This window comes from Peromyscus leucopus, chromosome 22 (genome assembly GCF_004664715.2).
Source record: "Peromyscus leucopus breed LL Stock chromosome 22, UCI_PerLeu_2.1, whole genome shotgun sequence".
In the NCBI taxonomy this organism is placed as follows: domain Eukaryota; kingdom Metazoa; phylum Chordata; class Mammalia; order Rodentia; family Cricetidae; genus Peromyscus; species Peromyscus leucopus.
In genome coordinates, this window is record NC_051081.1 from 49,963,336 (window position 1) to 49,978,638 (window position 15,303).

The 15,303-nt window shown below is 42.9% G+C and overlaps 1 protein-coding gene across 1 annotated transcript in view; it reads left to right on the forward strand.

Moving 5' to 3' along the window:
- The window catches only part of Ywhaq (tyrosine 3-monooxygenase/tryptophan 5-monooxygenase activation protein theta), a 31,739-nt gene extending 17,220 nt beyond the window's left edge, over nt 1-14,519 (forward strand). The window contains exons 3-6 of the mRNA XM_028877701.2: nt 6,750-6,873; nt 8,973-9,136; nt 9,773-9,868; nt 13,458-14,519. Of these exons, the coding sequence (XP_028733534.1) occupies nt 6,750-6,873; nt 8,973-9,136; nt 9,773-9,868; nt 13,458-13,517 (444 nt within the window). The 3' untranslated portion in view covers nt 13,518-14,519. The remainder of the gene's footprint in view (nt 1-6,749; nt 6,874-8,972; nt 9,137-9,772; nt 9,869-13,457) is intronic.
- The last annotated feature ends 784 nt before the right edge of the window (nt 14,520-15,303 follow it).

The window sequence follows — 15,303 nt, forward strand, 5'->3', positions numbered from 1 at the left end:
TTGCCTGCGTGTGTGTGGGGGGGGGGTGCGGGGTGGGGCTGTGCTCGTGTAGGTCAAATGAGGGCATTGGATTCCCTGGAGCTGGAGTTCCAGATAGTTTGCTGGAACCATGTGGGTGCTAGGAATCAAACCTGGGTTTTCTGCAAGAGCAATAAGTACTCTTAGCCACTGAGTCATCTCTCCAACCCCTATGTTGGAGCAAGTTTTAAATATTGAAACAATCCTTGGGAGCTGAGGTGCCCTGGAAACTGCTAATGGACATTGTGTATTAGCCGGCTAGGAGTGCAAAGAACTGACCTTAGTAATTTATACTGTAATAGCAAGCTTAAACTGGTAAGTCAGACCTGGACACAGCTCCTCCTTTTTTTTTTTTTTTATCACTACTGCTGAATTGGTACTTTATGGGGGTTTGGGATTTAGTGTGGGCTCAGTGAAAAAAATGTCAGCCTTGGGGGATGTGAGGTAGTAAGGATTTGATGAAATGTTTGGTTGAAGTTGAGTTCTGACTGGTTCTGACTGGTGTGTGCTGGGTGATGTGAGCTGATACATCTAGCTCAGAAGATTTGCTTCTATTTCCATGAAAATTTTTAATTTTTTTTTTAGTTACTCTTTGAGATGGTTTCATTTAGCCCAGATTGGCTTTGAGCTTGCTGTCTACCAGAGGCTGGGCTTCAGTGATTGATCTTTCTGCCTTGCACATGCTGAGTTATAGGTGTGCACTACCGTACCTGGCCTGCTTACTTCGTCCTTTTTATTTGGGGTGTGTGTGTGTGTGTGTGTGTGTGTGGTGTGTATTGGGGATGGGAAGAGGTGCCCTCAGAGGCCAGAAGAGGGCATTGGATCCCCTGGAGCTGGAGTTACAGGCAGTTGTGAGCCCCTTAATGTGGGTGCTGGGATCCACATTTGGGCCCTCTGGGAGATTAACCAGTGCTCTTAACTTCTGAGCCATCTCTCCAGTTTAATAACCTATTTCCTGTTTTGTTTTGTTTTGTTTTGTTTTTTAAAGATTTTATTATGTATGTATACAGTGCTCTGCCTGCATGTGTCCCTGCAGGCCAGAAGAGGGCACCAGATCTCATTACAGATGGTTGTGAGCCACCATGTGGTTGTGGGATTTGAACTCAGGACCTGTGGAAGGACAGCCAGTGAGTGCTCTTAACCTCAGAGCCATCTCTCCAGCCCAATTATCTATTTTCTATAGCTCATATTTCTAAAATGACATGGTTATTCTGTCTGTGTGACTATTTAAAAGTAAACCTCTAACTTGTTTTGTCTTAGGCCTCTTAGATATGCTCCATCTTTCGATATATTCTTGTTTTTTTTTTTGGTTTTTTTTTTTTTTTTGGTTTTTTTGTTTTTTTTTGTTTTTTCAAGACAGGGTTTTTCTGTGTAGCTTTGCGACTTTCCTGGGACTCACTTGGTAGCCCAGGCTGGCCTCGAACTCACCGAGATCCGCCTGGCTCTGCCTCCCGAGTGCTGGGATTAAAGGCGTGCGCCGCCGCCGCCGCCGCCACCCGGCCTATATTCTTGTTTTTATTAAATGAGGAAAAGATATTCCCTAGTGTACCTTAAGATTGACCATATCACTGGGCAGTGGTGGCGCATGCCTTTAATCCCAGCACTTGGGAGGCAGAGCCAGGTGGATCTCTGTGAGTTCAGCCTGGTCTACAGAGCAATATCCAGGACAGGTACCAAAATTACACAGTGAAACCAAAAAAAAAAAAAGAAAAAGAAAAGGATTGACTGTGTCAGCACAGTGTGTTCATTAATGGATCTCAGTGAGATGGTAGGAAAACTGGAGATGTGTGAACATTTGCTTCCTGTTCATTATTTTCCAAGGTTCCTCTTCAGGTTCCTGAGCTCTTGGTTAATTCTGTACAACGTAGGAGTTCTGTGGTTAAAAGCAGCGTATCTGACTTACGAAGGAAGCTAGGGTCAAGCTTATTTTGATGAGTCCCGTAGAACATTACCACCAAAGGCAAGTGGATTACTTTGGTAAAACTGTTTAAATGATGGCAAAATCGTGACGTGCAAAAGGGACTACAGCTATGAGTTAGTAGTGGGGTGGCTTTTTTTTTTTTTTTAAGATTTGTTTATTATGTATACAGTGTTCTGTCTGCATGTATCCCTGCAGGCCAGAAGAAGGCACCAGATCTCATTACAGATGGTTGTGAGCCATCATGTGGGTGTTGGGAATTGAACTCAGGACCTCTGGAAGAGCAGCCAGTGCTCTTAACCTGAGCCATCTCTCTAGCCCGGGGTGGTTTTTTTTTTTTTTTTTTTTTCCCCCTTCTAGTTCTTTCTCTCAGACATGGGAACAAGGAATAAGAGGAAACGTTGCTGTTCTAGGTTTGCGCTAGTGCTGTTTCTGGACAGGACACCCTCCCCTGTCAAGAAACTCTTAGTTCTTTGAGCAGCAGTTCCTATGGGTCTCGACCCCCAGAAGGGTGGAATATAAGATATTCTGCATATCAGTTAATTTACATTACAATTCATAACAGTGGCAAAATTACAGTTATGAAGTAGCAATGAAATAATTGTAATGATTGGGGGGTCCCCACAACATGAGGAACTGTATAAAAGAGTCGCAGCATTAGGAAGGCTGAGAACCATTGATCTAGAGTGTAGTGTTCTCAGTTACCAGATTGTGGTACCCTAATAAACTTGCCTGGGGATGGGGGGGTGACGACACACAGAGCCAGCCATTAGATTAGATGTAGAGGCCAGACAGTGGTGGCACACACCCTTAATCCTATCACTGGGAGGCAGAGATCCATGTGGATCTGTGAGTGCAAAGCTACACTGGAAACAGTCAGGCAGTGGTGGCACACACTTTAATCCCAGCACTGGGAAGCACGTATGCCTTTAATCCCAGGAAGTGACATGGCTGGGTGGAGAAAGGTTTTTAAGGTGTGAGGAACAGGAACTAAAGCAGTTCAGCTGAGACCCTTTGGATGAGGGAGGACTCAGGCTTTCAGTCTGAGGAGTCAGAATCTGCCGAGGAGTTGGTGAAGTGAGGTTGGCTGTGGCTTGCTCCAGCTAGTGTTTTTTGTTTTGTTTTTTAAGATTTATTTTCTGTGTATGAGTGTTTTGCCTGCTTGTATGTCTGTGTACTATGTGTGGCTAGTACTACAGAGGTCACAAGAGGGCATTGGATCCCCTGGATTGGATGGTTGTGCACCAACATGTGGGTGTTGGGGATTGAACACAGGTTTTCTGCAAGGGTAACAGTGCTTTCAGCCACAGAGCCATCTCAACAGCCCCTGTTACAGTTTTTTGTTTTAATTTAAAATTTCAAGTGCTTTCCTTATTTATTTCCATTAAACTGTCTTATAAGAATACAGTGGTTGTGTTTTGTTGGGCATTTTTCATTAGATCTATTTTTCCCACTTGTTGTTTGAGATCTGGCAAATAATCTTTCTCTTAGTAATATATTTATGTCAATTTAAAAGTGTTACTCTGGGTTATTTGCATCATAGTTGGCACTTTATATAGCTTCTTAACAGATAAGATCTTGTATTTTTCTTCAAGAGTGCAAATATGAACTTCTGTTCTTTGCTCAGCTTCTCAGACTGAGCTGAGGCAGAGGAGCTGGTCATTTAATGTTTTTTGAACTCTTAGCATGATGCTCTTCTAGGCTTTGACTTCTTTTGATTTTTATTTGTTCCTAGAGAACATCTATTATGTGTTGATACCATAATATTTTCATGAGAATTAATTTTTTAATGATTTAGTATCAAGTATAATGGATAGTCTAAAGAGATAGTCAGCACAAACACTAACGTTTAGGTCATTGCTTTCAGTGAAATGGCCATTGTATGAAATTGGGTAAGAGAGGTCGCCAAGTCAGGAATGGTGACATACACCTATGATCCCTTGGGGACTGGAACATGACTAGGTTACATAAAGAAACTAAATAAATAATAGCTAAGTAAGTAAGTAAACAATATAACCAGGTCTGAAAATAGACTTGGCAGTGGAGGTTGTGTTGTCCAGTGGATGACCCTGTCTACACAGCATGTGCACCGCTTTGGCCCCGGCACAGCTCTAGGAAAGCTGACCTAAGGTGCTCTCAGCTGCTGCCGGCATTTCTAAGTCTGGTCTGCAGGTCCTGTACTTAGCTTTCTTTGGACAGAGGACACTGAAGGCCCCGTTCTGAGCCACACTTGTTCTTCCTCACACTTGGTGTTCCCTCCTTAAAGCGACCCCACAGCTTCTTTTTCTTAGTGCATTATTGAGTCCCCTCCTCCTGTCCCCTTTATTTTCAGTTGGGGGAGGGGGAGGGTGTCTTACTGTGTTTCGTAGGCTGGCCTCAAACTTTAGAAATCAGGTGATTTTTCCTGTACCAGCCTCCCAAGCAGCTGGGACTACAGATGCATGCAACTGTGCCCAGCTTAACTAAGGTACCTTCTCTCTAAACAGCCTTTCCTTTAGAAAAAATTGGTAGACATTCATTTACATGATAGAGTGTGCCGTTTTTTCATATTTGTATGTCGTATGTTTTGATGATATTCACCCCACCCTCACTTGTCCCCTCCCATCCCCTCTTCCTTTAAAGAAATCTTTTTATTTTTTAAAGTATTTGTCTGTGTATCTTTTTTTGTTTTTCGAGACAGGGTTTCTCTGTGTAGCTTTGCGCCTTTCCTGGGACTCACTTGGTAGCCCAGGCTGCCTCTGCCTCCCAAGTGCTGGGATTAAAAGCGTGCACCAGAACAGCGAGATTCATTTTAGGGAAATGAATCTAAGGACGCCAAGCTCTTTGTCCTCTGTAATAAAATCCTATCTACACAGCTGCAGTTCTGTGCTCTAGCCTAGTTCCTTTCTTGTTTGATTTGTTTCTATCTGTTGTCCTCTCTAAGTTCTATCTTAATTCTCTCATCTTAACTCTGCCTCATCTAGGTCCTTCTCATCTTGTTCTTACCCATCTAGTACTTCCCCATCTGGCTCTTCCTCATCTTCCATCCTGACCTCCAGTTCTCTAGTAAAAAATCCTCTCCAGCCAAAATCCTCAATATCCTCTTTGTTCTCCTTATACCTCAGTTCCTTCCAATCTCTGAGGTGTTCAGTTATAAACCCAAGCCATAGGTCACCAGGCTTGAATTTCTTACAAGGCTCATAAAGGCAGGTAACTGGCCTCAGGCAGTGGCCATCAGACTTCTTTTACAACCCAAATGACTGCTAATGATCAGTTAGTCAAGAAGGGAATTTATGTGCTCAATCTACATGCCTGTAAGTGGTTAGGTAGGAAATTAGGAGTCTATTAGTAAGGCTCTAAGGAAGGAGGGTCTCACCCTAAATTGTACAAGAAATAAAGCTATGCTCCTGACCTAGGAGACAGGTGTTGTTTCCTTTGGCCTTGGATGCTTGATAGGTATTTTAGATAAATACACTTTTTAGGAGTTCTTGGGTGCATGAATAGCATTTACAAGGAAATCACTGTAGGAACCAGCTAATATATATACAAAAGCTAAAATATCACCAAGACTTTTTGTTTGTTTGTTTGTTTTCTCGAGACAGGGTTTCTCTGTGTAGCTTCAGAGCCTATCCTAGAACTCACTCTGTAGACCAGGCTGGCCTTGAACTCACAGAGATCCACCTGGCTCTGCAAGTTCTGGGATTAAAGGCGTGCGCCACCACTGCCGGCTCACCAAGACTTAAGCCATGGTTTAGCCTTTGGAGAGAGAAGTCCTTGATTTTTTTTCCCAAGTAGTAGCTTTTGTGATAGTAGCTGAATTCCATTACTTTTCCCTGTGGCTTACAGCATAGTTATATGTGTTTTTTATGACCCAGTAAGCTTTGTTGGGGTTTCTTATAGGAGCTTGGGTATCTTACCAGCTTACAACTTCTGGGTCACACACTCCATGACTGAGAAAGTTAAGGCAGGAACTTGGAGGTAGGAAGTGAAGCAGAGACCATGGAGGAACACTATTGGTTTACTCTCCATGACTTGTTCTTCTTTATGTAACCCAGGACCCACCTGCCTTAGGGTTGGCAGTGCCTCTACTGAGCTGGACCCTACCACGTCAGTCATTAATCAAAGAATATTGCCCCCACAGGAATGCCCACAGTCCAGTCTGTTGGAGGCATTTTCTCAGTTGAGGTTCTCTCTCCCCAACTGACAATAAACTTTTAACAAGTACATCCTGTAACTGGAGCGTGTGTTGTCTCCAATATAGGTTGTTCCCCTCTAGTTCTGATGGCAACCAATTCCGGTGTATTTTTTGGGAAGCTACAGAGGTTTGCCTGACCAACAACTTATAGGGGAGGTATCCCACTCCTGGGCCTGGGCCTGGGGTTTTTAATGTAATAACATGGTTTCAGGTTTCTTTATGTCATTTGCATACATTTTTAGTTTTGGTTTCCCCTTCCCTGCCTGTTCCCATATTCCCTCCCCCTGTCACCGTTCTCTACATTCATCTTTCAAAACTAGAATGGATAGTCGTGGTGTACTTAACTGACGGAGCACTTCTTGAGGACAGCATGGACTTCATTTCAGGCTTTTTTACCTGGTTAGTCCAGTACATGGCACCTAAGCAGGGAATATTGGGTAAATGGCTTACTAAAAAGACAAGCTTTTTTAATGACAGTGTTTGGTGTATCTAAGTTTTCTACTGTAAACCATGGGCAAGACCTTCCAGGGAAGCGAGTACAACATCCATCCTGACTCTGTTGTAAGAACATGCTTCAGGTCCAGAATGGAATGACAGGCACAAGTGTACTGTTGTAAGTTCTTGATTTCTTTCTTTCAGGAATTGTTGGATAAGTATTTAATAGCCAATGCAACTAATCCAGAGAGTAAGGTCTTCTATCTGAAGATGAAGGGAGATTATTTCCGGTATCTTGCTGAAGTAGCATGTGGCGATGATCGAAAACGTAAGTATATGTGACCTATGGGCAAATGCAGAATATATAGAAAGAAGTAGGAATGGGCAGTCACTTGTCACTGTGACAGAGTATCAGAAAAAAAACAGCTTAAAGGAGAGATTTATTTTAGCTTCGGAGATTTCAGCCCATGGTTCACTAATTCCGTTCTTGTGGATACTGAGGTAGGCAGACTTGAGAGAATATGATGATGGAACAGGGCTGCTCACCTCAGTGCAGCCAGGAAGCAAGAGGGTTGAGACGATAGCTAGAGATACGGTGTAGCTTTTCAGGACACTTCCATCAGAGCACTGACCCATTCATTCTTAAAAGCCACACCCGCTTAGACCTCTATCTTTAACATGTTTCCTAGAGAACAGTTCATGTTCAAACCATAACAGGATGAATGGGGACATTAGGACAGTAGTCAGCAGGTAGTTTGCAGGCTCTTGGCAACTTAAATCATGGGTCTTGTCCCAGTGGTGGCCACACCCATGCCCACATGGCAGCACTAATTAGACTCAGGGTTCCTAATAACAACAAAAGAGAGGCCATGAAGGCCGGGTGGTGGTGGCGCACACCTTTAATCCCAGCACTCGGGAGGCAGAGGCAGGCGGATCTCTGTGAGTTCGAGGCCAGCCTGGGCTACCAAGTGAGTTCCAGGAAAGAGAGAGAGAGAGGCCATGAGGTTGTGGGGGTGAGGGAAGGGGTGATGGTAGATGGAGGTGACGAAAATACAGTGTACAGATGTATGAAAATTTAAAAGGATAAACAGTATTGAAAATTTTCAGATTTATTTTTATTTTCCATGTGTGCATGTTTTGTCTGGATATGTGTCTGTACCTGTGAGTGCCTAGTGCCCTTGGAGTTAGTGGCCGGAACTAGAGTTTACAGATGGTTGAGCAACGTGGGCTGGGAATTGAACCTGGGTCTTCTGGAAGAACTGCCAGTGCTCTTGACCACGAAGTCATTTCTCCGGTCCCTTCAAAGAATAAATAAATATTTTTAAAAATTGATGCTGGATGTAGTGGTGCATATTTTTACTCCCAGCACTTAGGAGGCAGAGGCAGGTGTGAGTTCAAGGCCAGCCTGGTCTACAAAGTGAGTTCTAGAACAGCCAGGGCTATGTAGAGTGACCCTGTCTGTCTCAAAAGTCTTTTTTATATCAAGAAAATTGAATGTTGCTCTATGTTCCTGAAAATGAAAATATACCAGGAGGCTGGAGCAGGATTGTTTTTAGATCAACCTGGACTACATAGTGGTACCCTGCCTCAAAACAAGGAAAGTATTAGAATTGGGCTCATGGGTGAACTCTAATTACACTTTGAAATTAAAGCAGGCTGAATCTTTCGTGCTTTGGATTTTGTTTGTCATACTTTTAGCTCCACAATTATTTATACACACTTAATCAGTTCTATATTTCTCATAGGACATAGAAATAGGATGTTGTGTGTTATATTTGTGTGAGTGTGTGATGGGATTTGAACCCAGGGCTTCATATATGATAGGCAAAGACCCTACTCCTGAAACTATATCCCCAGTTCTTTTTCAAATTTTAATAATTATTATTATTTTGCTGGAAATTGAACTTAGAGCCTCATACATGCTAGCTAGGCAAGTGCCCTGCCACTGAGCTGTGTTCCTAGCCTTACTTAAATTTTGAGACAGGGTTTCATTAAGTTACCAGTCTGGCTTTGAACTCGCTTTGTAGTTCTCCTGTTTTACACTCCCAAGTAGCTAGGCATACAGGCCTGTTGAAGGCTCTTAGGGGCCACAGCATTGCTGTTCCAACCAAGTTTTAAAGGAGGGAGGGAGGTAAGACGAGTGTATGGTTTGTTCAGACTTCATAATTTAATCAATTCTTGTGTTGTGTGTGTGTTCCTGAATGCCACAGCACACATGTGGAGATCAGGACATCTACCATGTAGGTTCCAGGAATCAAACTCATTGACTATCTTGCTGACCCCCATGGGTTTTTATTTAAATACACTGGAGCTATTGTGACTCAGAATGACTCAGAGCTGGTACATATGTTAAAGTTGTTAGCATGATATATATTGGATAGATATTTTTGCTTTTGTGTCTTAAATATTTTTTTCTCCAACCCACAGAAACGATAGATAATTCCCAAGGAGCCTACCAAGAGGCCTTTGATATAAGCAAGAAAGAGATGCAGCCTACACACCCAATCCGCCTGGGACTGGCTCTTAACTTCTCTGTATTTTACTATGAGATCCTTAATAATCCAGAGCTTGCCTGCACATTGGCCAAAACGGTAAGGTCTATGGGGGGAAATGGGTGCACACTGCTTTGGCTGAGGGTGTGTGAGTTACTAAGGATATTAATTTTGAAGTATTTGGATGCTCAGGAGGCCATTGCTTTTGCATTGTTTTCTTTTTTTAATTACCGTCTTGCCTTCTTCCTCCCCCTGTAAACACTACACTCTCACCGTGATTCTAAGTAGTAATGTCTGACTGAAGAGCCTGGAAGGCAACATGGTCAGAGAAATCAGGAGTAACTGGAAATCAGGAGTGCCTGCCGAGCGTGAGCACTAGAAACCTGTATCCCCCAAATGTCTCAAGGCCATGCTAGCTCTGTAAGAATTGTGTCAAGCATTGCTAATACACTGTGTGTCTTGTGAAAGAACCAAGAGACATGTTTTAAATGAATATTTACAGCAGGTGTCAGGTCATACGAATTCGTTTTTCTTTTCTTTCTTTAAAAAAAAGAAAGCAGAGCAGGTATTGATGGGTGAAGAAAAGGAGAGAACTCCTCCAGGTGGGAGGGACTTTAAGTGAGGCATCCTCCGAGTCTTAAAGGGCCCTCCACGGCAGCAGGTCCTTCCTTGTTGGTGTGACTGGACCCTGGGGCAGTGGTCTGGGTTGCTCACCGTGCATGTTGGCTTTGCCAGGCTTTCGACGAGGCCATCGCTGAACTGGACACGCTGAATGAAGACTCCTACAAAGACAGCACCCTCATCATGCAGCTGCTCAGAGACAACCTAACAGTGAGTGCCCCTGGCGGTGTGTGCTGTTTCCAGAACAGCAGTGATTTTACTGTGCTCTCCTGTCTTCCGGGCAGTGGTAGAAGAGCTATAGTCTCTCTTAAAAAGTGTGGAGGAAGGTCTTTGTGGTGGTAAGGTGACATTATATCAGACCTTCCTGAAAAAGGTACTGTGCTTGTAGGAACACAGTATTATTATTATTATTATTATTATTATTATTATTATTATTATTATTTGACTTTGTTGACTATGTTGATAACAGTTAATGTGGAGAGCTTGTGTAATTTTAGTATTTTCTTTCTCTGGGTAAATTAGGTATAGCAAATTAGGGATTCTATAGGGGTTGCAATCTCCTAAAATCATGAAACAGCTTGTTGTAGTAAAAGTTTACTTGGTAGCGCTAGAGAGGAATGTTGGTTGCTGTCCAGGAGGACCTGGGTTCGAGGCTCAGTACACATATATGTTCACAGTGGACTTACTCCAGTCCTGAGGGACCCAGGCCCTCTTGTGGCTTCCATGGGAACTGCACACACATGGTATACAGGCAGTACCTAACCCTGTAAAAGGTACTTTGTGAACTCTGTGTTTGAATATTTGATAGAGAGTTTCCTAGTTTGTATTCTATTGCAGTGATAAAACACCAGAACCAAAAGCATTTGGGAAGGAAAATATTTATTTCAGATTAGAGTTTATCATCCATCATAGAGTGAAGTCAGGCCAGGAGATGAAGGCAGGAACCTGGAAAGCAGAGGCCTGGAGAGTGCTGCTTGCTGACTTGTTTTCCATGGCATGCTCAGCCTGCTTTCTAGTGTAAACCAGAAGCACATTCTCAGGGATGGTTCTTCCCATAGAAGGGTAAGGCCCTCAATCATTAATCAGGAAGATGTCCTCAAAGAGGCTAGCCTGGTGTACAGAGAGAGAGATCCAGGACAGCCAGAGCTACACAGAGAAACCCTGTCTTGAAAAAGATGTCCCCAGAGACATGCCTACAGGCCAGTCTGGAGGTATTCCCTCAATTAATGTTCCCTCTTGCTGGGCAGTGGTGGTGCATGCCTTTAATCCCAGGACTCAGGCAGAGCCAGGTGGATCTCTGTGAGTTCGAGCCTAGCCTGGTCTACAGAGCTAGTCCAGGACAGGCTCCAAAGCTACAGAGAAACCCTGTCTTGAAAAACAAAAAACAAAAAAAAGTTCCCTCTTCCCAGATGGCTTTGCCTTGTGTCACCTTGACCCCCCCCCCAAAAAAAAATACTAATTAGTACAGAGGGTAAGCGTGTACCTAAGTTTACTCTACCTCTGCATGCTAAGGTGCTGTTTTATATTTTTCTTTTTTTTTTTTTTTTTTTTTTTTTTTAAAGATTTATTTATTATGTATACAGTAATCTGCCTGCATGTATGCCTGTACGCCAGAAGAGGGCACCAGATCTCATTACAGATGGTTGTGAGCCACTATGTGGTTGCTGAGAATTGAACTCAGGACCTCTGGAAGAACAGTCGGTACTCTTAACCACTGAACCATCTCTCCAGCCCCTTTCTTTGGTTTTTCTCCATGCTTTCTTTTGTTGTTGTTGGTTTTGGTTTTTCGAGACAGGGTTTCTCTCTGTAGCTTTTAGAGCCTGTCCTAGATCTCTATCTGTAGACCAGACTGGCCTTGAACTCACAGAGATGATCCCCCTGCCTCTACCTCCCGAGTGCTGGGATAAAGGCATGAGCTACCACTGCCTGGCTTTCTCCCTCCTTAAACAGTAGGTAAAGGGTATATTAGTGTTCTGTTCCTGTGACAAGGTGCCTAGGATAAAACAACTTTAAAACAAGGAAACATTGAGTTTGATTCATGAGTTTAAAGGTTTTAGTCCATAGTGGCCATGTTGTGTTGAATAGCTTACTGGGAACATGTGTGGTGAAAGCCTGTATCTCTCCTGGCAGCCGCAGGAAAGAGACCTGTGTCACAGTGTCCTCTTCAAGGGCACTCCTACAATGACCCAACTTTCTCTATCTTGATACCTTCTGAGAAATTCCACTACCTCTCTTTTAAGCTACAGTGACCATGTGGGCCTTTGGGGATATTTCAGGCGTAAACTATAACAGGAGATAATTGAAAAAAGGTAAAGCTTGGAATTTTTGTATGTACAAATAAATTTGATAGGGTAATATCTTAGACTTAACAGAAGGGAGCAGAGGGGAATGACGTCCTTTAGTGTGAATGAAGTTTTCCTAGCCCTGGATTGTGGTGCAGCAGCTTTACTAGGGGGGATTATTGTAGCTGTGTTTTATAAAGCTCCACATCTGTTCAGTTCTCCTGGACAGATGATGAGTCCACTGAGAAGGGAATTAGGAAAGCACTGGACATTCTTTGATGTCGACAGAGCTGTGGGCGGGAGAGATCCTCACCCCGCTGCTTCTGTGGACTTGGGACTAGCTGTCTTCACTGCTTTGGTTCTGTTCTCTCTTTAAGGAGTAATTCTTGAGAGGATTTTACTGTTTATCTTGGTATCTTAATAGTAATTTAAGATAATCTAAGAGCCTAGTTTTTCTAAAGTTGCAAGTAGCATCCTGGTGTTGGTCTGATAATGTCTATTTCTGAATTGATTGAAAACCTGACTTCACTTCCTCTTTCCATTTTTTTTTTAAAAGATTTATTTATTTATTATGTATACAGAAGAGGGCACCAGATCTCATTACAGATGGCTGTGAGCCACCATGTGGGTGCTGGGAACTGAACTCAGGACCTCTGGAAGAGAAGCTGGTGCTCTTAACCTCTCAGCCATCTCTCCAGCCCCCCCCCTCCATTCTTAGTTAGAGAGGTCTTGAAATACTCTGGTTCAGCATTCAGTCAGCACACGTGTGTGCTGCTGTGTCTCCGTAGCCTTCGTCACTCACTCCTGTTTCAGTTTTGTCAGTGCACAGTAAATCTGCTGCTTTTTCTGTTAGCCCTTCATGTACTGGGAAACAGACCACGCTTTTCTCAGTTTTTGTTTCATTAGTCTCATAAATTTTATTTATTTATTGTATTTTTGAGACAAGTTTTTCTTTGTATAGCTTTTGCTATCCTGGAACTCGCTCTATAGACCAGGCTGGCCTCGAACTCAGAGTCACCTTTCTCTGCCTCCCAAGCTCTGGGATTAAAGGTGTGTGCCACCACCTCTCGGTCATAAATTATATTTAAATACTGTTTTCAAGGAAAGCATTTCACTATTGAGAATGGAGAATATGAGATCCTCAGCACTTCCCTTGTGTATTCTGTAATTACAGTTCTTTACTTAACTATTTGTGTGGTGTGGAGAACTGTCTCAGTTTAATCTCTACTGCTGTGATAAAGTCCATGATCAAAGCAACTTAGGGAGGAAAGGGTGTAGTTGGCTTCATGTCATGTCATAGTCCATCCTTGAGGGAAGTCAGAGCAGGAACTCGAGGAACTTGCAAATAAATGTATGTATGTATGTATGCATGCGGTTTTAATGGGTGACGGTTTTCAATTTTGAGAAAGGGCTGTCTTGATCATCCTCTATTGCTTAAAGGATTGACTTCTTGTCAGGGGCTTCAAGAATGTGCGGGTGGAAATAACCTCCTGTGTTTCTCTTTTCCTCCTCTGTAGTTATGGACATCGGACAGTGCAGGAGAAGAATGTGACGCAGCGGAGGGAGCCGAAAACTAAGGGCACCCGGTGCCGTCCTCCGTCCCTCAAGAAAACCTTTTTACATCTCCATTCCTTTCCACTTGGATTTCCTCTACAAGGAAGCCCATTCATGTGTATGGGATCAACTGTTTATAGTCTTTTCACACTGCAGCTTTGGGAAAACTCCATCCCTTGATCTGTGTTGTCCCGGCCTTCCTGGTGTGCAGTTACTGCTGTAGAAAAGTATCAGTAGCTTCATTTCATACACACGCGAGTAACTTCCGACCCTTGTGCAGAGGACTGACAGTGCATTTGGTATTTAAGTAATCTGAACCAGTTCTGCAAGTGGCTGTGTCTGTATTACTGTGAAGATACGGAAATGTAGTGCATTACAATTGAAAGTAATTGTAATAATAACTTCCTGATTTCTACATTCCCTCTCTGACCCTTCTTGGGGGGTTTCCTTTCAGAAGCGACTTTTCCATACTCTTACTGCATACTCCTTTTTAGTAGGAATCCAAAAGTGTTAGATTGAACGGGAAAAGCTCTTAATGCATCCAGTCTGGAAGTCACAGATGGAAATGTCTCCCATGTCACATATTCTGGGGGTCATGTCTGTCTGTGACAACAGGGAGTTTCCTTCATGCATTCTTCATTTGCTGCTGTTTGAGTTGACAAGTTCCTTCCCAATAAAAATCACTTACACCTCCTGCCTTTGTAGCTCTGGTATTCACTTTACCTTGTAATAGAAGTAGCATGTTGCTGCCAGAATATAAGCATTGCTTTGGGCAAATTAAAATGCATGTCCTTTCTTAATCCACTAGAAAGGGAAATAAGTACACACGTCCAAGTCTAAAGTTGAGTACTTTTCCATGCAGATTCGTGCACATGTGAGAAGGTGTCCAGTGTGTGCAGTGACTGTTCTTCAGAGAGCTGTGTGTTTGCTAATCATTGACTGTAGTCCCAGAAAAGCCCTGTGAAAATGTCATGCCCCATGTAACAGCAGAGTAACATAAAATAAAACTACATTTTATAAAACCATTTATTATGGCTTTGTACCAATTGCATACCCATATTTTAAGGAACAGGTGAATTGACTACTTTTTGAAGTTTATTGTTATTTCTTTTTATGTGAAATGTAGTTGTGATACCCGTATTTCTGCATTGTGGTTGGTATACTGTGGGGTGCCTGGCACTGTGTACAATGGATCTATATTTCTCCAGGTCATCTCATGGGCCAGCTCTTCCTCAGATGTGAATGATAATATGGTTAGGTGTCATGGAGTAAAGTGGACACTTGAAAACTAGAAAAGCTTCTCCTGTGCCCAGGAGCCTTGGCTGGTGTTAGACTTGTGCTTCCATTACATGAGCATGTAAGAGCAGGAGTTCTAGTTTCCAGGCAACCCACTTTGTAAGCATTCTGTCTACCACTTGTACATTCATGTTGATTTTATAATATCAGTGTTTCCTTTTATCCTGTATTAGTTTGAGAAATGATTTTTCAAGGCAACATAATTTGAAAAATTAGCATTGTAGGTTTATCCTCTTAGTTTTCCAAAGTGTGAATGTAGAACAAAGCTCCATTTGCAGTTGTTACATGCTCTCTGGCTCTTTCCCTTCCATTTCTCTTGACTCTTGCTTCCCTTCCCTCTCAGAGCTTCGTACATGCTAGAATGTCTCCCACTTGGGTGCATTCCCAGCTCCTTAAACTTGTTTATTGAGGGAATCAAAGCACAGACTTTAAAAGCATTTAAACACAGCATTTAAAAGGTTAAGATGGTCCCGTAATTGATGGCCCCTATTTGCTGGGTAGCCAGGCACTATG